At 46.6% G+C, this 24,405-nt stretch overlaps 3 protein-coding genes across 3 annotated transcripts in view; 1 reads left to right on the forward strand and 2 right to left on the reverse strand.

The window, feature by feature from the left end:
- PARVB (parvin beta) overlaps positions 1-24,405 on the reverse strand; it is a 695,786-nt gene that overhangs the window by 409,591 nt on the left and 261,790 nt on the right. The window lies entirely within an intron of this gene.
- SAMM50 (SAMM50 sorting and assembly machinery component) overlaps positions 1-24,405 on the reverse strand; it is a 718,434-nt gene that overhangs the window by 241,012 nt on the left and 453,017 nt on the right. The gene's annotated exons all lie outside the window — the stretch shown is intronic.
- EFCAB6 (EF-hand calcium binding domain 6) overlaps positions 1-24,405 on the forward strand; it is a 310,246-nt gene that overhangs the window by 58,109 nt on the left and 227,732 nt on the right. The window contains 2 exon segments of the mRNA XM_050805818.1: positions 2,043-2,109; positions 21,477-21,613. Coding sequence (XP_050661775.1) covers positions 2,043-2,109; positions 21,477-21,613 — 204 coding nt within the window.

Consider the following 24,405-nt stretch of genomic DNA (forward strand, 5'->3'; position numbering starts at 1 on the left):
GTTAGTACCTGACAATAAATGGTCATAGGCTGGATTCTCCTGAAGCAGACACTGAGATGGAGTTTGGGGAGCAAGATGTAGACGAGGGAAAACACCTGTAAAGGGAAGCAGGCTGAAGCAGGATTGATTAAAGGGAGAGGCTGAACTGCAGTGTGGACCTGACAAAGCCTTGACCAACTTGGCTAGAACTAGGCAGGAGGATGTGATTGGGAAGGGAGGGCTTCCTGGAGTTCCAAGGCACTGGTAGTGTTGCATTGCTTCAGTTGGATGGGGGCTGGGGTTGAGTAAACAAACATTTGTTTAATTTTTATTCTTTAATTCCTTTTTTGTTTGTTTGTTTGAGATGGAGTTTCGCTGTTGTCACCCAGGCTGGAGTGCAATGGTGTGATCTTGGCTCATTGCAACCTCTGCCTCCCGGGTTCAAGTGATGCTCCTGCCTTCGCCTCCTGAGTAGTTGGGATTACAGGCATGCCCCACCACGCCCGGCTAATTCTGTATTTTTAGTAGAGATGGGGTTGCTCCATGTTGGTCAGGCTGGTCTCCAACTCCCGACCTCAGGTAATCTGCCCGTCTCAGTCTCCCAAAATGCTGGGATTATAGACGTGAGCCACCACGCCTGGCTTATTCTTTAATTCCTAAATATTTTACAAATAGTGTTTTGTATCTATTGAATATATTATTAAACAGCATTTAAAAGATTACATTTAACGTAGCATTATAGATTTGGATTCCTGATCAGGTCCTATCTTTCACTTGGGAACAGAACCCCTCTGAGACTCAGTTTCCTCCTATGTAAGGAATTTAATCTCTGCTAAGCACTCCAGTGTCTTCCCCTTACCCTTTGAAGTCTAGACTCCTTATCATGGCCCACAGACTCACAGGCCTGGCATCTGCCTCCATCTAAACATAGCCTGCACACCTTCTCATTGCCCATCCAGCTCTGGTCTCCTTGGCCTCCTTCCTACTGACTCTGGGATCTGCTGAGCTCCTGCCAGCCAAGGGCTTCATGCCAGCTGCCTGTTCCCTTTGCTTTGCCTGGAAGGCTTCATGGCCCTTCACCTTGTGGGCCTCTATCCAAAAGACACTTGGCCAGAGAGACCTGCTACCCACTCCATCCAGAGAGTCATCCCATCTTCCCCCATCTCCAATTTATCTCCCTGCCCATCTTTATTGTCTTCATGGCACCTGTTATTATTTCAACTCACATTACTTGTTTGCTTATTTCCCATCCGTCACTGTCACCAGTACAGGCGGTGTCTTGCTTAGCACCATGGCCCCAGACCTGGCAGGTAGGAGGCATGGACAGACATTGTAAAGTGGGGTCACCAGCTCTGCCTCCTCGTGTTCTCTTCCTACCCTCACCCTACCAGTTTGTCCCAAGGAGGGGCTCTGCCGTGGTTTGTAGATACACAGATAATGCAAAATAAAAACCAGTGAATAGGGACAAGCAGATGGAACCCAGGTACAGACACATTGAACCTTCACTGAGCAGCTGAAAGTGAGCTATTGAGGGGACGTAGAGCCCCACAGTGGTCAGATCAAAGTGCTGCAGCCACAGCAGAGAGGTTAGGAACTGGATGTGAACCCAGAGCACCTGGGTCTGACACTGGCGCCTCCACTTCCTCACATGTGACCTTCATTTTCCTCATCTATTAAGATCCCTGTCAGTCTCCTCGGTAAAGCGGGGATGATAATGGTCCCAAATCCATAGAGCTGTTGAGAGGCTTAAATGGGATGAGGCTTGTTAAGGCCTGGGACACAGTAAGTGCTCATTAAGTGTCAGCTGTAATTATTTAATTTGCACGTTACCTTAGGAGGAGTAAATGCTACCGTATTTCATTTTACGGATAAGAAAACAGGCTGGGGGAAACAAAGTAATTTGCCCAAGTTCACGATCCTGGCAGACAGCAGCTTGTAAGAAATACCTTGCATTTTAAAATAGATTATTTGGAAATCCTTGTAATTTTGATCTCTGCATATCCTATGTAAACACTTATTTGGTTAAAATGTTTTAATAAAGTTTTTTTTTGTTTGTTTCTAAGGGAAGGTGGGAATGAAATGAATTGCTGCCACACATTAAGAGAACTTGAAATCCAAGTGGGAGAAAAGGTAATAGAGATTTTAAAGACACGATTTCCCCCCACCCCACCCATCGTCAGCAGTAATTGTTAGCGGAGGTAGATGGTAGAAAATGAGCCACACCTCATCATCCGAGTTCTCATATCAACATTGTCCGACTAAATAGATCTTCTGATAACAAGCCAGGGCGAAAGCTTGCGTTCCGACTACTTTGGCTGTCTTGGATGGCATCTCTTTTGATGAGTGACACCAGCAGAAGTCCTGGAATATTAATTGCTTTTGTATTAACTTTAGATCATTATTAGTAGGGCTGCCTTTTCTGTCTTTGTCTAAGACTGAGCAGGTTTTTCTTTAGAAAGGGAAAACGGCTGCTTTGCAGCAGTCAATGCCAATCAAGAGCTGCATAGTAAAAATAACCAGTCAAACTCAAAGTGATATATACTTAAGTATTGAGTAATTTAGCCATGAAAGCTACTGTGTGTTTAGAAAAAGAGCATATAGCATCATTCCTATTTGCTGATTGTGGTTAGATCTCACAGCACACAGCTAAGGAGGGGAGGAGATGATAATGTCATTCAGGGGCTGGAATCAGACTCCTTTTTAAAATGCATTTGGGCCTGTCAGTTGCATGAGCAGTTTGAGAATCATGGTTTAATTTATTTGATTCAATATGTTGGTTTGAAATGTGACAAATTTTCTTTCTTTTTTGCACTCTTCTGAGACTCATATATTTCATACTCAAAAATAGCCAGAGATGCACAAAATGTTTGTCTCAATTTCTCTGTCTGATACCATTAACACCAGAAAATTCATCTCAATATGATAGTTTCTTAGCATTATGTGTTTCTAAAAACCTGTTTCACTATAGTTGATATTAGTAGGAACCCAGGTCTGCTGCTTTTGCTGTGACCCATTTGTTATTCTGCAAGAAATTTGTCGTGCAATTGATATTACTTAGGGGTATATGTCTTTTCTCTCTTTAAACTGTGTTCATCATGATATGCTTCTCAAAAAGTCCATTGTTTATGACAATTATTACAGCAGCAGAAACATTGTTAAGGATCCATAATGCAACATGACCTTGAGTGTGGAGATGCAGACAAAGGCCAGGGTTGTCAATGGCCCAAAATAAGGCTGTGGTGAGCAAATCTCAAATGGAACTCCATCGCTGTCCATCCTTTCAGTTAATTTTTATCCCATCCTCCTCCCCATGGAACACCCTGCTGAGAGTGGAAACCCAGGTAGTTTTCATACAATTGCTCATGAGAACAAACAGGTGAAGGGAAAAGGTAACACTTAGTACCAGAGTACTGGAGGGTTTTTTCTGCCGTGTGTTCCAGCCAGCACAGACTGTAACCCAAATTCTACCTACGACCCCAACCCTGAGCAGGCAGGGGAGGTTGGAGGAGACTGACCCCAGGACCCGGGCAGACCTGAGTTTCCATCCTGGGGCTCTGCCGTTTACCAGCCACGTGGTCCCAGGCAAGCCCTCATCGCTGAGTTTCTTCACCTGTCAGTGGGGATAACAGCCACCACCTTGATGTGCTGTTGTGTGGCTTAAAGAGATCCAGAATAAAGCACCTGCAACACTTAATAAATGCCAGCTGCTACTATTATGCTTGTCCCTACAGCTTCCTTTGAAGTACAGGTAGGAACACAAATGCATCTCATTCCTTTCTAGCCGCTCCACCTCCAAATAAAGAGAACAAATCAGTACACCCCTCAACTGTGTGCTGGGTGCAGTAGCATGCTTCTAATGAGGACTCTGACCCTTCTAAAGGTCACACACTAATGTTGGAGACTGAGAGGAAGACTTAGGAATTATCTAAGTAAGCCTCTCTTCATACACATGTCATTGCTGGGTGATGGTTACAGTTTGGGAATGAAAGAATGCTAATTATTTTATTTTAAATATGAGTCCACGTGGCTTACTGGAGCCACGAATGCATGCAGATGTCTCTGAATTTTTGGAGCCAGTCTCTGCTGATCCATGTGTGGACTGGCCTTCCTACAACAGCAAAGAATCAGCAGCGGGAACCCCAGGCCTTCCTACAACAGCAAAGAATCAGCAGCGGGAACCCCAGGCCTTCCTACAACAGCAAAGAATCAGCAGCGGGAACCCCAGGCCTTCCTACAACAGCAAATAATCAGCAGTGGGAAAACAAAACCTAATTGTTTTCTTCTGCAGTGAGCTTGGTCTGATGGCTGGTTTGTGAGCATCTCTCTTCTTCACGGGCCCTTAGACCCTCCAACAGATGCTCACATTCATGCTCATTATCCAGTTGAACCCTTTGGCTCTCTGAACGTCATTGTCTCTCTAAGCCAAGGGAGAAGGCCAGATTGGATGATCTCTGGGTCTCGTCTCTCCGTCTTTGGTGACTGTGCCCCATGGCTTCATGGGAAGAGGCGCTCTCTGTTTGGTGGAGGAGGCTCTGTAAGCCCAGGGTGGTTCTCATCGTGTCCTCTTCAGGATCCACCTGGTCCTGGCTCTGGTTTAATCTGCACTCAGGTTCCACTCAACAACCACGCTAAGTCCTGTTGCGTTCCTCACTTGCTGTCACTCTCCTGGCCCTTGCTTTTCATTTTGGCCACAACCATGATCCTCTGCATTCATGTGGCCCCCGCTGTGTCCTTGCCTGAGCATCTCCTGGACTGGCTCTTGAGTCCTCTGGTCTTCAGCTTCTTTGTCTTCAGAGTCTCCTAGGAGCCAGAGGGATTTGTGGAGAATCAGGTACTCCTGGGCTAAAACGCTGCCTCTGCTGCTGATGGTGGTGGGGTGCCTTGGATGGTTTCTCATTTGTTCTGAGTTTCCTCATCTCTAAAGTGGAGACAACAAAACCTACCTTTCAGGGTACTGACAAGAATAAATGTAAGCAAAGCCGCTGTCAAAGCCCCTGCATACAGCAGATATTCAGTAAATGTGAGTCCCTTCCCCCACTGATGGGTGACGCTTGTTCTCCTTGCCGAACACCACTGAAACCCTTGCTGTGGCCGTCTTTATCTGCCACCAGGTGGCAGCCCCTTGGCCACAGAGATGTTTGGTTTTTTCCCTTATGAGAAACCGAAGGCTCCAACTTAACTATCTTAGAAAATAAGGAGCTTCTTATGTCACCCAAGAAGTCAGGAGGGAGTGGAGGCTAGGGTTGACTAACCCACCTACCTCTCTTTCTGGTCACCAGGAGGTTGCCACCACTTCAGGCAGATATTTTGATGTCAATTTTTTTTTTCAATGGGCCTTTTTTCCAATATGACTGTAAAAATAAGAGAAAGTCCCTCCCTGTGTCCCACAGCCTGGAATTATGCCCCACACCTAAAGCAATCATGGGCAAGGGAATTGGTTCCTGCCAGCAGCCAGGAGCAACCTTGATCACCACCTGGTGCGGCCACTGGGTTCCCTCCTATGAAGCACATGGCCACCGAAGGAGGGCGGATGTCTGAACAAAATGGAAAATAGAGGGTTTTGTTAGAAAGGAGAAGTGGGCAGCCAGGCACGGTGGCACACGCCTGTAATCTCAGCACTTTGGGAGGCCAAAGCGGGCAGATCACCTGAGGTCAGGAGTTCAAGACCAGCCTGGTCAACATGGTGAAATGTCTCTACTAAAAATACAAAAATTAACTAGGCATGGTGGTGCACGCCAGTAGTCCCAGCTACTTGGGAAGCTGAGGCAGGAGGATCACTTGAATCTGGAAGGCAGAGGTTGCAGTGAGCCGAGATCGTGCCACTGTACTCCAGCCTGGGTGACAGAGCGAGACTCCATCTCAGAAAAAAGAAAAAGTAAAGGAGAGAAGTGACTAGAGGTGAATGGATTTGGGAAGGCAACTGATGCATCTGCTACAGCTACCTACAGAAGGGACCCCTCTTGGCGAGTGGGGCCTTAATCTTATGGACACTAATGTAATTTTTCAGATTTTGCCAACTCTAGTAATAATAGCTAGCACTGAGCACTTACTAGGAGCTTTTCTAAGTGCTTTATCGTATTAAGTCATTTCATTCCCAGGTGAATCCCATGAGGCAGGTACCGTTGTTATCCCATATTGATATGGAGGGAAGCTGAGAACAAAGGTTAAGCAGGCATATGTTGATGCTTACTTTGCATTCAGCAAATGTGACAACTTGTTATGCCTGTAGTTAGACCCAGTCCATCACAGAGAGAAGTCTTTCTGTTCATCATCACCGCAGAAGTCAATGGAGCCTTGTGTTCTAACCACAGAGTTGCCTTTCTGTCCACGGAGCAGAAAGGCATTTGGGCATTTGGGAATTTTCTTCCCTTTTCTCTCTAGTGTCCTGCCTTTCACATTCCTTCCACCTCGTCAGTCTTTCATGCACCGTCTCTGCCTGCGGGGTCCCAGTTCCATCCTGTAGCAGTGGCAGCGCCCGAGACCTCAGACAGCTTCCTCACATTCTTCAGGTGAGGACTGCCAGGACAGAAGGAACTTGAACAAAGATGCAGTGTGCTGCCAGGCTAACCAAGTGTCAGGTTTTTTACTCCATCTATCGTTTGTCAACTCCCGACAAGAGGTGAAGATAGGAGTGGCTAAGACAGGAAGAAAATCCCATCTTACCATCTAAGGTGGGGTGAGGGCTCATTGTAAGCCCTGTTGAGGGAAGTACTGAGAAACAGGAAGCTGTTCTGACCTGTGTGGGAATACAGTGTATGTTCAGAAGGTCGTGAATCTCCCCCTCAAAAAAAATATATTCTTCACTGAAGACCGGAATTAAAGAATATATATTCAGTTAAAGAAGTATAAAAGGAAAAAGAGAGCATCCAAAGCCCGAGGCTGTTTCCTCTTGTACCATGTCACTACCCGAGTCAGGGAGCTCTCAAAAGAAAAAAAATGCTTGAAGGTTCAGGCACCATGATGCCAGAACATCTGGTCTACCCAGTCAGCTGTGACAAGCGTGTCTGTTGGACACCGAGTGATTTGACACAGGTTTTTATGGGATTACCCTGGTGCCTTGGAGGTGTGTGGAGATAGTCATTTCAGAAGCAATTAGTAAATAATTATAATTGCTGAGCTGCTGGCTTGCTCTGTAATATCCTCATGAAGAAGAGATAAAAGTGGTGGGGAGATTCATTCTCTTAAAGAGGTGAATTTTCTTTAAAAAGACACTTAAAAATTAAATATTCAAGGGATAAAGAATCAGTTGTTAGAATCGCCACCATTTCATAAACACACTTTAATTTTATAACACTACATTAGTATGAATGAATAGACTAGAATGCAGTCTGTTTGCCTGACAGAAAGGCTGTGTCAAGCTCAAAATGAGGCCATTTACTAAAACATGCAAGCTCTTGGTTAATTCCTAATATTCCCCTAATCCTGCTTTCATCAGCTCTACTTTGGTGCACTTGGTATTAATTGCCTATTGTAGCAGGTATTTGAACACATCTCCTCTTTCATCTGAAGAAAATATTAGCATATCGTAGAGCTGTTGGGACAGATTGTATCTGAGGCACTTTTTCCTCCCCGCAGAAAAGCCTATCAATCATAACTGAATATAGTGATTAATAATGTCACAGCTTTTATTCTTGTGTCTACGTGCATCTAAATGAAGAGTAGCACTTATATTTTGATCTAGAGAATCTCACATCACAAAATAATCCGTTGGCATTTTATTTAAAAATTATATTGAGAATACTTCTGCCCCAGGACCTATTTTTGGTTGCTCTATCATTAATTTACAAAAGCCTTCATGAAGAAACTACAGCAAAGATTCTACAATATCAGAATTTGCAATTATTTCAGACTAAGCTTTTTTTTTTTTGTCTTTCTGTGTGTTACAAATTAATAGTGCAAACACAAGATTGTAGGGGTAAATGTTTAAAGCAGCAGGGTGTGGGGGTACAGTCTGGAGCTCTGGCCTTAGCAAATCCGAGCGTGCATTTGAACACCAACAGAGACTCTCTGAGTGATCCTCAGCAAGCTAGTCTTGCCTCTTTTGAGACTTTCCCCATCTGTGAACTGGGTGAACAATATTGCAAGGTTTTCCCGGTGTTGTTGGGATTCTGTGTGAGAATAAATATAAAATGAACTCACCATAGTGCTGGGCCCATAGAAGTTACTCAACAAAATTAGGAGTTTGTATTTGAGGACATAAAGCATACGAGTTATTACGTGGAAAGTTAAAAGATGGCTTGCAATCATCTAGGGCGGCAGTCCCCATCCCCCAGGCTGCAGACCTGTACTGGTTGGTGGCCTGTCGGGAACCAGACTGCACAGCAGGAGGTGAGTGGTGGGCAAATGAGCATCACTGCCTGAGCTCCGCCTCCTGTCAGATCAGCAGCGGCATTAGATTCTCACAGGAGCACGAACCCTGTTGTGAACTGTGCGTGCGAGGATGTATGTTGCATGCTCCTTATGAGAATCATCTAACTAGTGTCTGATGACTGGAGGTGGAACAGTTTCATCCTGAAACCATACCCCCTCTCCCCTGGTCCATGGAAAAGTTGTCTTCCACAAAACTGGTCCCCGGTGCCAAGAACGTTAGGGACCGCTGCTCTAGGATTGAAAGCTACCCAGGGAAGGATAAGAGGGCTATATGCTGAGGGTGCCCACATTTACATCTCCTTGTGAGGCCCCAGACTCACCAGTGTCTGCAGACAAAAACGTAACTCTTGACTGTCCTCCTGCCCCACCCGGAGAAGCCTTCCTCCCAAGTCAGTAAATGGTTCTACCACTCGTCATTCATTCAAGCAGAAACCAAGGACCGGTCTTGATCACCTCTCCCTCACCAGTGCCCCTCCCATATCCAGGCCATCAGCAAGTTCTATCTGCTCTATCCTGAACTAGATCCCAAACCTGGACACTTCTGATCCATCCCCACTGCCATCATTATAGCCTAAACTGCCATCGTCGCTGGCCTGTGCTTTGTCAGTGACCCCTTAGCTGGGTTTCCCATTGCCTCTTTTGCCCCTTACAATCTGCATTCCACATGACAGCCAGAGTTATCCATTCAAAACATAAGCCAGAGCCTTCTCTGGTGAACATGCCCATGTCTTTTGCTTGTGCATCGAGTAAACTTCAGTTAAACGCCCCAGCTTTCAGAGCTCTGCACTAGACAGCTCTCCAGTGAGATGTTTTTGACTACCCTATCTAAAACTACATTTTCCATAACACGTAGAACATTCTGAAATGTTGTTTGTTTACTTGTTTATGACTGGGATCTGTGTTCTGTGGGAGCAGGCACCTTTTCTCTCCTGTTCACTGCTGTAACTTTGGTGCCTTGAACAGTTCCTGGCACCTGATATGCACTCAGTAAATAATTATTGTATGAATAAAGAAAGTTTTGTAGAAAAGTTCATATTCCTTGGAATAGCCAGGAACAATTGGGTGAGGAAGGTGATATTGGAGCTTGGATTTGGACCATAGATAGACTTGCAATGCACGTTGAGGATGGGGTGGGGGAAGAGATGTGGGGTAGTTTTCAGAATTGCAACCTGGCAAAGGAAAAGGACATGGGGAGAGGGAAGTGTGGATGTGGCCAGAGCACCACAAGGAGACAAGCCCTGCGGCTATTCTGTAGAGTTATGTTTCTCAAGGAAAGTTGGGACAGACGAGTTTCAAAAGGTAGACTGGAGGAAAAGACGCATGTGAAGGCCAGGTTTTAACCCTTAGGCATGGGCCAGGAGGAGGATGATTGAAGGTTTCTGATAAGGGGGTTTTGATGTATTTAGGAGAGTGCTGTCAGCAGCGTTGTGGGTATATTTGCTGGGAATGCAACTGGAGTCGGGGTACCTGTTATCAGGCTTTGAAGTCATCGGTCACCCTCTTACCATCATGTGCATTTGTTGAGCACCTACTGGTGTTATGGGGACACCATGTGGTTATTGGGGATACAGAGAAGACTAAAGTCTGATTCTTGTCCTCTGGAAACTTAAAATCACCTTGGGAACACAAGCATAAGCAACACGTGATGATGGTTTAAAAATGTGTTTATTGGGTGGTATAGCACCTAGATCAAGAGGAGTCAGGGAATAAAGCAATATAAGTTGCTCGTACTGACAGCTGAAAGACATGGACAGTAAACTCTCCAAGACTTCGTAAGAGGAAGTCACCCGTACTGGCTACTGGGGAGGTGCCCAGGGAGGGTGATTGATTTGAACTAGACCTTAGAGGAAGGGTGGTGTGTACACACCAGGGGCTCATTAAGTTAGGAATTCATGAATGAACAGAAGAAGGCAGGCGGGAGGGCACAGGGTGGGTGTTCTCCCAACAACTGGATCAATTTGCCAGGAGGAAAGATGTCTGCGGGGGTGAACGGGGAGGATGCAGGCATTCCCAGCTGAGTGTGCACTGAGTTAACTAACAGTCTTCCTTCCCAAACCTGCAACATATTCCACATTCTGGATCTCATCCACTCGAGTCACCAAGGCAGAAACTGGCCGCCACTTGGACTTTCCTTTCCCTCAGCCTCTACGTGCAGTTAACCACTAGGTCCTGCTGACTTGGTCCCTTAGAGCTGGCCCCAGCTTCTCCAGTGCTGTTCCCCCAGTCCTTGAGGATTCACAATGTACGTTAGCACAGTGAAGGCTCAGAGGAGGCCGCCGTATAGAAATCTATTGAATGTTGCTGCAGTCGGCCTTTCTGTGCATTTATCTGTTTAACTCTAGATCCAGAACTTGCACTTGGAGGAATGCCATTTTGGGAAATGCTGAGGGAGATGACAGACAAGGTCTTTTTCTACTCTAAAATGTGATTCTGATCTAGTTCTTAGGTGAGGTGGTCTGTGGCTGGCTAGGCTCTTGGCAAAGTGCTATAGCCACGTGGCAGTACCCAGCATTGGCCCAACCTGGGAAGCTTTCCACGTAACCCAAACAGTCTTCTTTGGTTTGTCTTTCTCAAAGCAGCATCCTCTCCCATGAGGTCCAGACAAGCAGCAGGATGCTGGGTCAGGGTGGTGGCTCCTGATCTTCCAGGCTTGCCCCTGCTGGTGTGCAGCTCTGTCCTGTGAGTGAGCTGAGGCCGGCCGGGGCTCTTAGGGGCCCCAAGATTCTTGGCCTGTGGCAGTTGAGGTGGAACACTCATCCTATGAGTGTGGGCTGGGTAAGAAAGAAATGAAAGAAAGGAAACATTTCTTATAGATCAGCAATGCTTTTTTAAATTTAAAATTTTAATTTTTTATAGAGATGGGATCTTACTACATTGCCCAGGCTAGTCTTGAACTCCTAGCCTTAAGCAATCCTCCTGCCTCAGCCTCCCACAATGCTGGGGCTATAGGCATGAGCCACCACACCCAGCCTGGCACTCTCAGAAGTCCCTCAGTATATAGATGGGGCACCTTTTATAGCTGTGTCATAAGTTCAATGCATAGCTAGAGTTTCTTAATAGAAGTCTGTAAGCTATACATTACAGGTAAGCATTTTAAAAATGAAAAATCAAATGTGGGGAAAGGTTCACGTGGCCTGTCGACTTTATATAAGCAGAAGTTTCCCTCTTCACCTTGGCTGCAAGGAGACCCCAAACCAGAGTTTTGCTTCATTGTGTCAACTATGACATTTAGGTTTCTTTAGCTCATTTTTTCGGGGTCAGCTTTCTTTTCTCCATTTTTGTGGGTCTTATTTGGGTATCTTTTTAGGTAAGCTTGTTCGAAATGTGGGTAAAGGCAGGGTATGCATATGTTCAGTAAAGAAATTCATAGTCGTTGGCCTGTGAGGGCAACTGCCAGAGCAGTGAGAGCGTCAGCCCAGAGGTAGGGAGGCGAGGCTTTTGTGAAAGGTGAGCGATGCCCGGCCCCCCTTCCCGCTTGTCCCTGGATTGGAAGTTTGTGTTTATGAGGTTCTGAATGCAGTCTAATTTTTTCCTATCTGGTTTGGCGCATCTCTACCAGCTGGTAAATAGGAAATGTTCACGGTAGGAAGCCAATACTCTGCAGAGTGTAAACAGATGGAATCGATATAAAGTGACAAGTTAGACTGTGCTATTGAGAATACAGAGCCAAAACTAAGAACATAACAGTCAAGCTACTTATTTCGTTCCAGTTCATTTAGTCCTGAATAGTGCTTCATATCTGCACAGCTGTGTTGTTCTTTTTCCCCTTCCTTTCTTCTGGGTTGATAATGACAATTTCAAAGAAAAACTTTAATTAAAGATTTTATACAAAATAGCCAAAAGTAGAATAATAAGGAAAATGAGCATTGATGTGTTTATTGTAAGAGAAATCCTTTTTCATGGTTTCATTTCAAATCTGTACTTCTTAAATTTAAAATGAATTTAGTGGTGGAGACAGAAAGGTGCCAGACTGACAGCCGTGGGTGCTGAACTCTTCCGCTTGCTGCTGAGCCAAGACGTGGGGGTGCCCGAAGCCCCCTCCCCTTGGGGCTCAGTCTACAGGCAGGCGGGTGGGATGCGGTTCCTGACCCATTCTCTTAGAAGCCAGGCGAGAAAAAGTGGCTCCGAGTGAGGAGCTGCACAGAAAAAGCTACATGGAAGCCAATAAGAATGAAATTGTAGAAGGCTTAAGTTCCTCTGCAGGTTATACTCTGGCCTGAAGAAGCCTGGCCTGCCTCCGGGAAGGGCCACATCAGCGCCAGGCCTCCAGAGGGATTGTTTTCCAGGCGGAGTGGGAATTCTGGGCTTCAGAGAGGAAGTATTCGGCCTTTTCTCATCCTCTTTAAAGCTTGGGTGGTCAGATTTATTTGAGTTCACAGTTTTCCTTCCTGGAGCTCAAAGTGCTATAAAAAGAACTTTAAACAAAGAACTCTGGAGTAATAATAGCATCCATGGTTAGCGGTTTATGGAACCATCTGAACTTAGTGGGGTACAAATATGAAGCAGTTTGAATTCTTAGCTCTCAGTTTTCTCCACCAGACACTGCTGAATCTCCCTCTCTCGTCCCATAGGAGTATCTTCGGCAGATCTGGTGGCTCTCTGGCCACATTTAGGTCTGAACCGGCCCAGTGCAGGCGGGTTCAGTTGAAACCTCAAGTGTGGGGCTGCTTCAGCATGCCCTTCTCGGGTCCTCCCAACCTGAGGGCCCTGGAGTGGATAGGGCCTGCTCACTGGCTGTACCTCCCTCCCTCTTTCTGCTTCCTGTCTTCCCCAGATCATGGGGTCTGTGATGAGGGCTGGGGAAGGAGAGCATGTCTGTCTCTCCCTTACCTGGGTCCTCTCTGGGAAGCTCTCCTATAGGGCCCATGGGGAGTAATTAGGACAGTGCTTTGGGGGCCTCTGAACTTCCTGTTGAGGAAGATCGGCCCTGACTTAGCCCCCTCTGGACCACCTCAGCTCCCACTCCTGGTGGTCCAGCTCATTTCCTTTGGTTGCTTGGGTCCCCTTCCCTGATGAGCAGTCCATTGGGAACAGGACAGCTCAAGCTTTCTACCTTTCGTGGTGTCCTCTTAACCTATGGGAAATTCACAAGTCCCGTCCATACCAACAACAGGTGTTCAGGCTGCTTTCATCTGCTGCTTCTGCCCTGCTCTGCTGTCTCTGTCTGAGTCTCAGTTCCTCTTCCCAGGTAGGTGCAGAGCAGATCACTGAATCCACTGGGAAATCCACTGAATCCACTCTGTCTACCCTTTTTGCAGGTTCCTGTCCTGTCTCTACAAGGATTGTCTTGGCTTGCAGTCTCCCCACCTACCCACCCACTCATCCATCTACCCATCCATCCGTCATCATCCATCTACCCATCCATCCACCCATCCAACTGTCCATAGCCCTTCCATCCATTCATTCATCATCCATTCATTCATCCATCTACCCATCTGACCATCATCCACCCACCCATCCATCTGTCCTTAACCCATCCATCTATTCATTCATCATGTATCCATTCATCCATCCATCCATAACCCTTCCATTCATTCATTCATCATTTATCCCTTCATCTATTCATCCATTTACCTATCTATCCATCATCCACCCACCCATCCATTCACCCATCTGTCCCATCCATTCATCATCCATCCATTCATCCACCCACCCACCCATCCATCCATCCATCCATCCACTTAATAGTTATTCACTGATCCAGGCCCTGGTCTTGGCTCTGGACTCCTGCCTATTCAAGACCTTCCTCCATCTCTAGGCTTCTGTTATCTTAGTCTGGGCAATGGTGCTGTGGAGGGTGAGGGGTGAAGGAGGGACTAGGGTTGGGGAGAGTAATGCTGGTTCAGCCACTTAATATTCCCCAACATGGGTGTGTGGTTATTTGGAACTCTATCCTTGGCCTTTGATCCCAGTCAGCAATTCTCATTTCACCACCATCTATTGAACGTGTTCCATGTGTGAAGCACCTGCACACATGAGCTCCTTTCATCTTAAGCACACACCACATACCTATATCCTTATTCGTTCTCATTTCACAGGCAACAAAGCTGAAGTTAGAGGAATCAGGCCACTTTCCCTAGGTTACCTGAATAACAGGTGCAGAGCTGGGATTCGAAGCCTCATTTCAGAGCCTGTGACTAGTCACTACATCATTCTGCCCTTCAGGTCGCTTGTGGAGAGGAAGGAGGCAAAGAGGCGATTTGATACACTGGGATTGTCCAGTGGGGGTCGCTCTAGCCCAGAGCAGTTATGTGCCTTTCAGTGGGGCAAACCACCCTGCCTGGGAGAGGGTTTATTTTCCCCACTCCCTGGCTTTCATCTTAAAGGTCAGACAGTCTCTGCTTCTTGTAGTAACATTTATAATTCTGCCCTTCATCAGTTCACCTAAATCTTTTTAATTGAATATTTTAAGTCTTGCTATTACTTTTTACAAAAATTTATTATTTTTATTTTTAGTGATCACTTCCTCCTTTTACTTCACTCCTATGTGACTTGGGGCTTCATTTCCTTGCTTTAAATGTTAGGTAATGGGTTTGGCTTATGCAGCCGCACTTTGGAAATCCAGAGCTTTCTGTCTTGCCTTCCCCAGCCTTGCTCTCCAGGCAGAAGAGCCCAGTGGGTTTAGTCTCATGGTCCTCCCCTAGATCACTTGCTTCAGCCATCATGCCAAGGTCTGAGCAGCTACCCAGACCTGGCTCTGAGGACACCTAGAGGGTCAGATACTATCCTGCTCCCAGGCTCTGCAGTGCTGCGGTGGGGGCTGCAGCACAGTGGAGGGGCCAGGATGCAGTGGGGGTGCCGGGAGGGCAGCACCTGCTCAGGCACAAGGCTAGCATATGGCCCCTAGCAGGGCTCAGGGAGCCAGGCTGGAATCAGCGCCAGGCTCGGCAGGGGCTGCACAGGGTGGGGCTGGGACCAGGTCTCTGGCTAGGAGAGGGGCAAGAGGGTTGAGACGAGACTCTCTGGGACCACACGGGCTCATTTCCTGGCTCTGAGCCTTTAATTTAAGGCATAGTTAGCTGTTGCTTTGGTTTCCTTTTAAAATCTTAAGTGCTCTTCCTCATGTTTGTGCACAAAGAACTCCCCTGAAACTTCCTCACCCACTCAGATGTAAGTAAGCGAGGGTGGTGTGTAGGGTGGGGGAGTGGAATATGGGTCAGTGAACTTTTTCCATAAAGGGCTCAGGAGTATATATCTTCCCAGCTATTCCACTCAGCCCTTGGAGGGGAAAGCAGTCCCTAGATGATATGTAAATGAGTGGGCATGGCTGTGTGCCAATACAATTTATTTGTGGATGCTGAAATTTGAAATTCACATAACTTTCGCATGTCATGAAATATTAGCCTTCTTTTGATTTTTTTTCCAACCATTTAAAAATGTTAAAACCATTCTTAGCTTGCAGGTGTATGATATCAGGTGGTGGGCAGTAGTTTGCCGCACCTGGAATGAAGGTAGTTAGGGCTCCATGGGTAATGACGTCAGGTGATACTTGGGGCAAGATGTTCTTTTCTGAGAGGCACGCTGGTTCGGAGGGAGGCTGCAAGAAGCAGGGACCTTTCCCCTTTTGTTATCTGTGCAGCGGTTTTTCCCTCTCTCAGTGGATTTGGCTCTCTGAGCACTCCTCCCGCCAGGCGCTGGGGATTTTAAGGGTAGAATGGAATGACAGGTGAGCAGGGGCCAGGCCTCCCTGCCCCCAGGGGAAGGAGCTAGTTACCAAGTGCAGGCAGAAATAAACCAAGATGGCAGGGTGGAAGTCAGGGTTCCACCCCTGGCTGGATAGAGGGATAATTAGGAAAGCCAGAAGAGAAGATACCGAATCCTACCCCAGAGTGGACAGTGGCAGGGCAGGGAAAGGCCACAGACATGGCATGCAAATCCACTCTGCACACGTACTTATGGGCATCCGCTGCATCCGGGCACTATTCCGAGCCCTGAAGATATGGCAGCAAACAAAACCAACTTCCTGCTTTGTGGAATTTACATTTCAATGGAGGAAGAAAGACAATAAACAGCTACAGAAATAAGTAGGAAATGGTCCAGGTGTTGATGAATGCTAAGAAGAAAAATGAAGCAAGCGGCCAGCAGAGGATGAAGGTGCGCTTTCGAATAGACGAGTAAGGAAGGCCTCAGTGGCGGCGTGGGATGGAGACCTGAAAGAAGGCAGGGAGGGAGGCGTGAGCAAGCTTGGTGCATGTAAGAAAGAAGGAAGAGGCCCCATAACCGAGGCAGAGTGAGAAGGGGCGGATAAAGCAGGGGTCAGACCGTCTATAAATAGCTCACAGCGGGTGAGAAGAGCCCTAATACCCTTGCGAATTCAAAGTCGTTCATGGCTGGAGCCCAGAGACCGTGGTTGGGCGGGTGGCGGGGGCAGGGGCACACAGTCACTATTGTCGGGGGCCTTAGCTTAGCCATTTTATTCCTCCTTCTTACTTTTTTCTTCTCTCCTCCCCTGTGTGGGACAAGTCTTGGACACCACGGCCCTAACTTTGTTGCCTTTGATAAGCCTTACCATCTGCAGCTCAATTCTTCAGCCCTTGCCAAACTTCAGTCTGACAAATGATAAGAGCCTTGGAGACGTCGCTCTGGTGGGTGTGAGCTCGCTGCCAGGTTGCCGCTTCCCGGTGCTCACGCTGGAGATCCATATGGGTTGCTCTGGGGTTTTAAAAAAGCGCATCGCCTCATGTCCTCCATTTTACCAAAGGAGGTGAATCTGGCTTTGGCAGCAGACAAAGTGCTGAGATTTTTATCTGACCATGAGAGCAGGAGCTGTCAGTGGCTGAGGCTCCCTCTTTTAGGCAGAGCGGTGGAGTGGAGGACAGAGGCACCAGAGCCGGTTTTGCTTCTGCTGGTGCCTTTCCCTCTAGGCTGCACTCAGTATTCCCGGTTTTTGGATACTGAGGCCATGTTAGCCAATGTTCTTTGGTTGTAAGCTGTTCTCTAGTCAGGAGGCTGGTATAGAGTTAAGCACGGGGCTCTGCACATAACAGACATCCGTTCAGTTCATGTTTGTGCGAAGATCATGTTATTGTAAGCCTGACATTGAATGTCATCATGACTGCACTCAGGATTGGTCCTGAATGCTTGGGCCAGTCGACTGAGGAGGCAGTTGCAGACATAACACAAGGCTTCCGCAGAGCGTGGCTCTTTTCCAGGCAGGTGAAGAGGAGACAGATTCATTCATTCCGACAGATACTCACTGAGTGTCCACACTGTGCCAGGTGCTGTCCTAGAGCTGGGGCCATGAACAACCCTTGCTCTCAGAGGGGGAGACAGACCATAAAGATAAAAGGAGGCGATGCCAGTTGAAGAGGGGTTTGGAGAAAAGATAAGAGGATTGGGGGTGAGGAGTCCTAATTTGCATGGTGATTAGGGAGGGCCTTTCTGGGCCAAGATCTGAATGAAGCCAGGGAGTGAGCCAGTGAGTATCCGGGAAGAATGTTCCAGGCACGAGGAGCAGCAAGCGCCAGCACCTTGAGGCGGGAGGGGCCGAGCAGTCATGGGGAGCAGCAGAGTCTGGTGCGGCCAGAAAGCAGCAGGCGGGGGACAGGTGGAGGGAGACACGGCCAGGGGGTGGCCAGGAGCCAGTCGAGTGTGGCCTGGTGGGTCACAGCGAGTGGAGTGGGAGCCCTGGGGGGCTTTGGCCATGGAGGGTATGCTCAGACTCACATTTAAATATAAACTCCTTGGCTGCTTCGTGGAGTCAAGTGTGGAGGCTGGAGGACCAAGCAGGAGGCTTGCACTAGCCTGGGGTGTGGGGGGAAGCGGGCTGGGGGTGGTAAGACATGATTGAATTCTGGAAATGGTCTGGAGGGAGGGGCCGATGGGCTCTCCTGGTAGACTGGATATGGGATGTGAGCAAAAAGGAACCCAGTAGAATGGATTTGCCATTTATTGGGATAGGAGAGTGCGGGTAGAGCAGCTTGGGTTTGGTAAACCTGAGATGTCTGTTAGAGTCTCAAGGTGGACGTCAAATGGGCAGTTGGATATTCTAAGCTGGGCTCTGAGAAGAGTCCAGGGCTCAAGACAAACACGTGGGAGTCATCAGTGGGACATTGAAGCCACAAGAGTGAACCACCAAGAAGTTATTGTGGTCAGAGAAGCAGAGAGGGCTGAGGACTGAGTACTAAAATGCTGCAGGCTTGGAGATGGGAAGAGGAGGAGGAGCTAGCAAGGGAGACTGAGAAGGAGACTCCAAGAAGGCTGGAGGAGAAGGAGAGAGAGCATTGGCTCTAGAAGCTAAGCAGCAAAAGTGCCTCAAGGAAGAAGGGCCAAGCAGCTGTGTCAAAGGCGGCTGCTGGGACAGCAAGATGAGGACTGAGAAGTGGCCCTTGGGTTTGACAAGATGGAAGTCTTTGGTCACACTGACAAGAACAGCGTTTGTGCAGTAGTGTGGACAAAAGTGATTGGAGAGGTTTTAAGAGAGGGGGACACATTGGAGATAATCTTGAGGGGATTTCAGTCCAAGGGAATGAGTGACTGGAGGAAGAGGTGAGGCAAGGAGGGAGGCTCTGTTTGTGAAACCGCTCATCTTCATGGGGTGACCTGAGAGGGAGTAGGACGGGCAGGAGCACTTCCTTGCCTGGGGACAGGGTCAGGGTCATGTACGTCACGTGGCCCCTCCTGGCCATAGGTAGGATCACGGAGGTTCATCCCTTGATCCCTTACAACAGGACAGGAGGCACCTGTCTCATCTGGGGATGGAGCAGGCCAGCTGCAAGTGGGTGCAGGGAATGAGAATGCTGTCCTTTAGTTGTTTCTGTTTTCTCTGTTAAATAAGAGGTAAGGTTGTCAGTAAAGCAGGAGGCGGGAGGAGAGTGTAGAAGGTGGGAATGGCTGTGTGGATGGAGTATATGTGTGTGTGTGTGAGTGATGGTGTGTATGACAGTATATGCAAGTGTGAGTATATGTGCAAGAGAACGTGTGCGTGTGTGTGTATGTGTGTGAGTGATGGTGTGTGTGTGATTATATGTACAAGTGTGTGTGCATGTGAGCATATGCACAGGTGTGTGTGAATATATGTGTGAGAATGGTGGTGTGTGTGTGAGTATATGTGTGTGTGATGGTGTATGTGAGTGTGTGTGTGATTATATGTGCATATGTGTGTGAATGTGTGTGTGTGAGTGATGTGTGTGTGAGTATATGCAGGTGTGTGCGTATGAGTACATGCATGTGTGTGTGAATATATGTGCATGTGATTGATGGTGTGAGTGTGTGAGTATATGCAGGTGTGTGTGAATATATGTGTGTGAGTGACGGTGTGAGTGTGAGTATATGCAGGTGTGTGTGTATATGTGCATGTGTGAGTGAATATATGTGTGTGAGTGATGGTGTGAGTGCGTGAGTATATGCCTGTGTGTGTGTGTGAGAGTATATGCAGGTGTGTGAATATATGTGTGTGTGAGCAATGGTGTGTATGCATATGAGTATCTGCATGTATGAGTGTGTGTGAATATATTTGTGTGAGTGATGGTGTGAATATGTGAGTATATGCAGGTGTATGCGTGTGAGTGTGCATGTGTGTGTGAATATATGTGCGAATATATGTGTGTGAGTGATGGTGTGAGTGTGTGTGAGTATATGCACAGGTGTGTGTGTATATGAATATATGTGTGTATGAGTGATAGTGTGTGTGCATGTATCAGTGCATATATGTGTGTGTGTGAATATATGTGTATGAGTGATGGTGTGTGCGAGTATATGCACAGGCATGTATGTGTATGAATATATGTGTGTGTGATGGCATGTGTGCATGTGAGTATCTGTGTGAATATATGTGTGTGAGTGATGGTGTGTATGTGAGTATATGCACAGGTGTATGTGTGTGTGTGTGAATATATGTGTGTGTGAGTGATGGTGTGTGTGCATGTATCTGTGGATGTGTGTGTGAGAGTGATGATGTATGGGGTGGATTACCACGCAGCACCCGTCCTGGTGGGATTACCACGTAGCACTCGTTCTGGTGGAGTTAATGGTCTCAAGTTAGGAGAGCCAGGGAGGTGCTCGTGATGTGTTTCTCTCCAGCCATGTCAGGCCGTTTGGATGGGTCTGGAAGAGGTGGCGAGTTGGGTTTACCCCCGGTTAGGGTCTCACCAAGAGAGTAGGAGGGGGCAGAGGGGAGGAGGGAGTCAAGCATATATGCCAAGCGGCGAAGGTGTTGATGGGAGGGTTAGGAAGGAAGTGAGGCTGAGAGGCGTGGAGGAGTGTGGAGGGAGGCAGGAGCCCAGGGGAGCGCCCAGTGGGTCAAGGCTGTGTGAGCTCTGGGCGCCCAAGGGAGTGAGCTGGAAAGATGGGGGGTGGGCGGCTGCAGCGTGGGGCTGGATTGTGCAGAGTCAGCAGTCCTTGGTAATAACAAGATGTGGAGTGTGAGCAGGGAGCAGTCAGTTTCCATATCTAACGCTGGGGAAATGGTACCTCCTTCAGAGGGATTGAAAGGCTTCCATCACACAGCTCTGTGCTTCTTTCCTTTGAATATAAGTAGTTTAAGGCTAAGAGCACAACTGGATGTTCTCTGCAGATCCACAGGGTCTATCCTAATGTCATGTGCATCTGTGCACCCAATAAATATACTGGGTGCTCCCTGCGGGTCCACAGGGTCTATCCTAATGTCATGTGCATCTGTTACCCACTAAATATCATTTGCTGAGTTTGGAGAAGTCTCTACAAAACTTTTCTGTGATATCTTTAAAAAATTTAGAGGGGTTGAAATATACAGTCATATTTTCCAGCTCCTAGTAAAAATAGTTTGCATATGGCTGTGAAAAATAAAAATTGTACAAGTCCAGCCATGCCAGAACTGTAGTTTTTAAGTATCAATTAACAAAAAAGATTTTTTCATACGGCCCTAAAAGGGAATGAATTGTGTATGAGACTTATTGCTTTACATCAGAAAGATTTTTTTTTTTTAAATTACTGAGACCATTTACAGAGAAAATTGCCTTGAAAACATTCAATAAATGCAAAGTGTTCTTTTTTCCGTAGACATGTCATTTTTGCAGTGCCCACCACTGTGAGTCTTTGAAAACATTTTATTTTATAAAAAGTATTAAAAAAACCTTTCACATTTTTATTACCATTTGGTTTCTAACACTAGATCTTTTGACTTTTCCTAAATCACTTTTTATACATAGGTTTTCAAAAACATTAAGACTGTTCTGAAAGCCTTTAAGCTCATTGATGTTAACAAGACTGGACTGGTTCAACCGCAGGAGCTAAGAAGAGTTCTGGAGACCTTCTGTTTGAAGTTAAGAGACGAGGAATACGAAAAGTAAGCAAATGAAGGCACGGTGAGAGATTGCTCAGTAGAACTTTTAACCAATTTCAAAATGAGACCTGTTGGGTTCATTGGCTCCATCTATCTCTCATCCCCCCCCACCTCACACACACACCTTGTTTCTCAAAGAGGCACTCACTGGACATTCTCTCATGTTCCTAAAGCTCCCCATGCATTCTCAAAAATGAGAGCTAATGGTTCTCATTCCTGAAGCACCCTCGGGTCCGTCCTCTGGCCCGCAGCTTTGAACACATCCAGGTTATTGGAGTAATCCATCACCAATTGTCTCTTTCCCCACTTGGCACTGTGCCCGCCCCCCATCCCACATATTTCTAGTTCACTGTTGATTTTTACTCAAAGCCTGGGGTTAGGAGAAGAATGACAAATTTCAGGATTCACGCGTTGTTGCTGTGCTCCCCGTTGGCTCTGCATCCTGATACAATAACGGAGACTTAATTTTCCTTTGAGGACTGTTGTTGCTGAGGTGCAGGGGTGTGGGGCAGGAGGATGATGAACAGCAGAACATTTAGCTGCTTCATGGTGTTTGAACGCCACCACCACCTGCTCCTGACTCCAAGGGCAGCACACACAAGCCTGCATGGGCATTTTTTTGAGCCGTCTATAAACTCCAGATCATTCAGAAGAAGCCAAATGTTTGGCTTCTGTGGCTATTTGAGTTTTGAGTGAAAGCCACTGGAAGATGGGCCCATGTCTAGCTTAATTTCTACAGTACCCAGCCGAGAGGTCCTTTCCCTCTTCGTGCCTTTTCCCAAACACTTTTCTAAATACCCACCAGACCATTAACAAAAGCACCAAGCCTCATTTCACCCGGAGCCCAAGCTTTTCGCATTGCACTGGTGTTCTAAGTTGCTATGAAAATGGGTCCCGGTAGCTCCTTGTATCTCATAAAGACAGTGTGGCTGCTGCTAGAAGCAGAGTGGAAGAATTTGCCCCTGAGGCAAGGAAGTCTAGAGGGCATGTGACATGTTACTGATGCTGCAGGGCCTGAAAAGCAGGCAGACTTTAAAAAATGGCATCTCCTACTCTTTTGAATGTCTTTTTCTTTTTTTTCTCTTTATAACCCACCTCAGAATATAAAAGATATAATAGATGTTTTAATTTTTACATCTTTTCCGGCTGGGAAAGTGTCCAGAATAAGATCCAAACAAAACAAATTAAATAATTTTGTGCACGCAATTATAGAACAGAGGCAGCGCTCTTCTAAAACAGGCAATCAAAAAACAAAACAGTGTTTTATTTGACAATAAACCTTGTGTTTGGCACTGCAGTCTCCAACCTAGTAAATCTATAAAAAATGTTACTGTCTGTTTCCCCATCTCATAAGTATTGAATAATAAAGAACTCCACAAATTTTTATTTGAGATTTTTTTAAGCCTCAAAAACAATGCTATTTTCATGATAAGGCTTGAGAAACTGAACATAATAGAATTGCTTTCCTTTAGACTCAGAAACACAGAAGATCAAAAGTAGACCATTTCTTCAATTGCTTTAATGCTTTTCTTATTGAAGCTCAAGAATATACTCTTTCCGGGAGAAGCTGCTTCAGTATTAACTTTGTCTTTTTTATTTTTGAGCAGGAAACACAATGTATTTTTGAATCCTTTCTTTTATCTAACAGCTTTCTATTTAATTTCAACATTCGGCTCTTGGTGTGGTACAAATGGCCCAGGCTTTGAAGTCAGGCTGTTGGAGGTGAAGTTTGTGCTCTCTCCTCCCTTGTTCTAGGGCCTCAGGGTAGCTCCTGGGCCTTGTCAAGACTCAGTTTTCTCTTAAAGAAATGGGGACTGGCCGGGTGCGGTGGCTCACGCTTGTAATCCCTGCACTTTGGGATGCTGAGGCAGGTGGATCACGAGGTTAAGAGATTGAGACCATCCTGGTCAACATGGTGAAACCCCGTCTCTACTAAAAGTACAAAAATTAGCCAGGCATGGTGGTGCACACTTGTAGTCTCAGTTACTCGGGAGGCTGAGGCAGGAGAATCGCTTGAACCCGGGAGGCAGAGGTTGCAGTGAGCTGAGATCGCACCACTGCACTCCAGCCTGGCAACAGAGTGAGACTCCATCTAAAAAAAAAAAAAATGGGGACTGAGCAGCCCTCCTCTCAGGGCTGGGGTGAAGACTCAATGTAATGTACATAACATGCCTGTGACACGCTTGCACATAGTAGGGCTGATTTCACAGTGACCATCTCATCATCATAAAGACTCCATGAATGCCCTTTACCCTGTGATGACCTGTTGCATTTAGGCAGCAGACTACTGTCCAACCTACATAAAACAAGAGGCCAGAGATACAGTTACCAAGTCCTCTATTTAATTGGGATATCCCCAAACCCATTGAGTTTTGTGTTTCCCATCTCCCTCCAGCCTACTCTCCGCTGCCCTGGAGGCCAGCGTGTTTGAAATAGGTGAAATCATTTATGAGCAGCCTTGTAAAACCAGCAAACAAATCACTACAGTTCAGCCTGTTGCCTGAGCAGATGAATGAAACCCAGTTACAGGTGGTGATGCTGGAGAGGTTTATGAGCTGATTGGAGTCATACCCTTCTCCCCTCAATTAGGCCTTCTGGTTTCTCAAACTTACTACCTCATTTTCACAAGACAGAGACCATGGATGAAAGATGAAGCTGTTTAGGGAGTTTCACTGCTAACATCTGGCAGCTATCACACCTAGAGATCATTTATCTTATTAAAACAATAGGCAAGAGTCATCAAAGTGGAAAAAAAGGTATGCATTGAAATAACTACATGACATTACTCTTTGTTA

Source organism: Macaca thibetana, chromosome 10 (genome assembly GCF_024542745.1).
Source record: "Macaca thibetana thibetana isolate TM-01 chromosome 10, ASM2454274v1, whole genome shotgun sequence".
NCBI lineage: Eukaryota > Metazoa > Chordata > Mammalia > Primates > Cercopithecidae > Macaca > Macaca thibetana.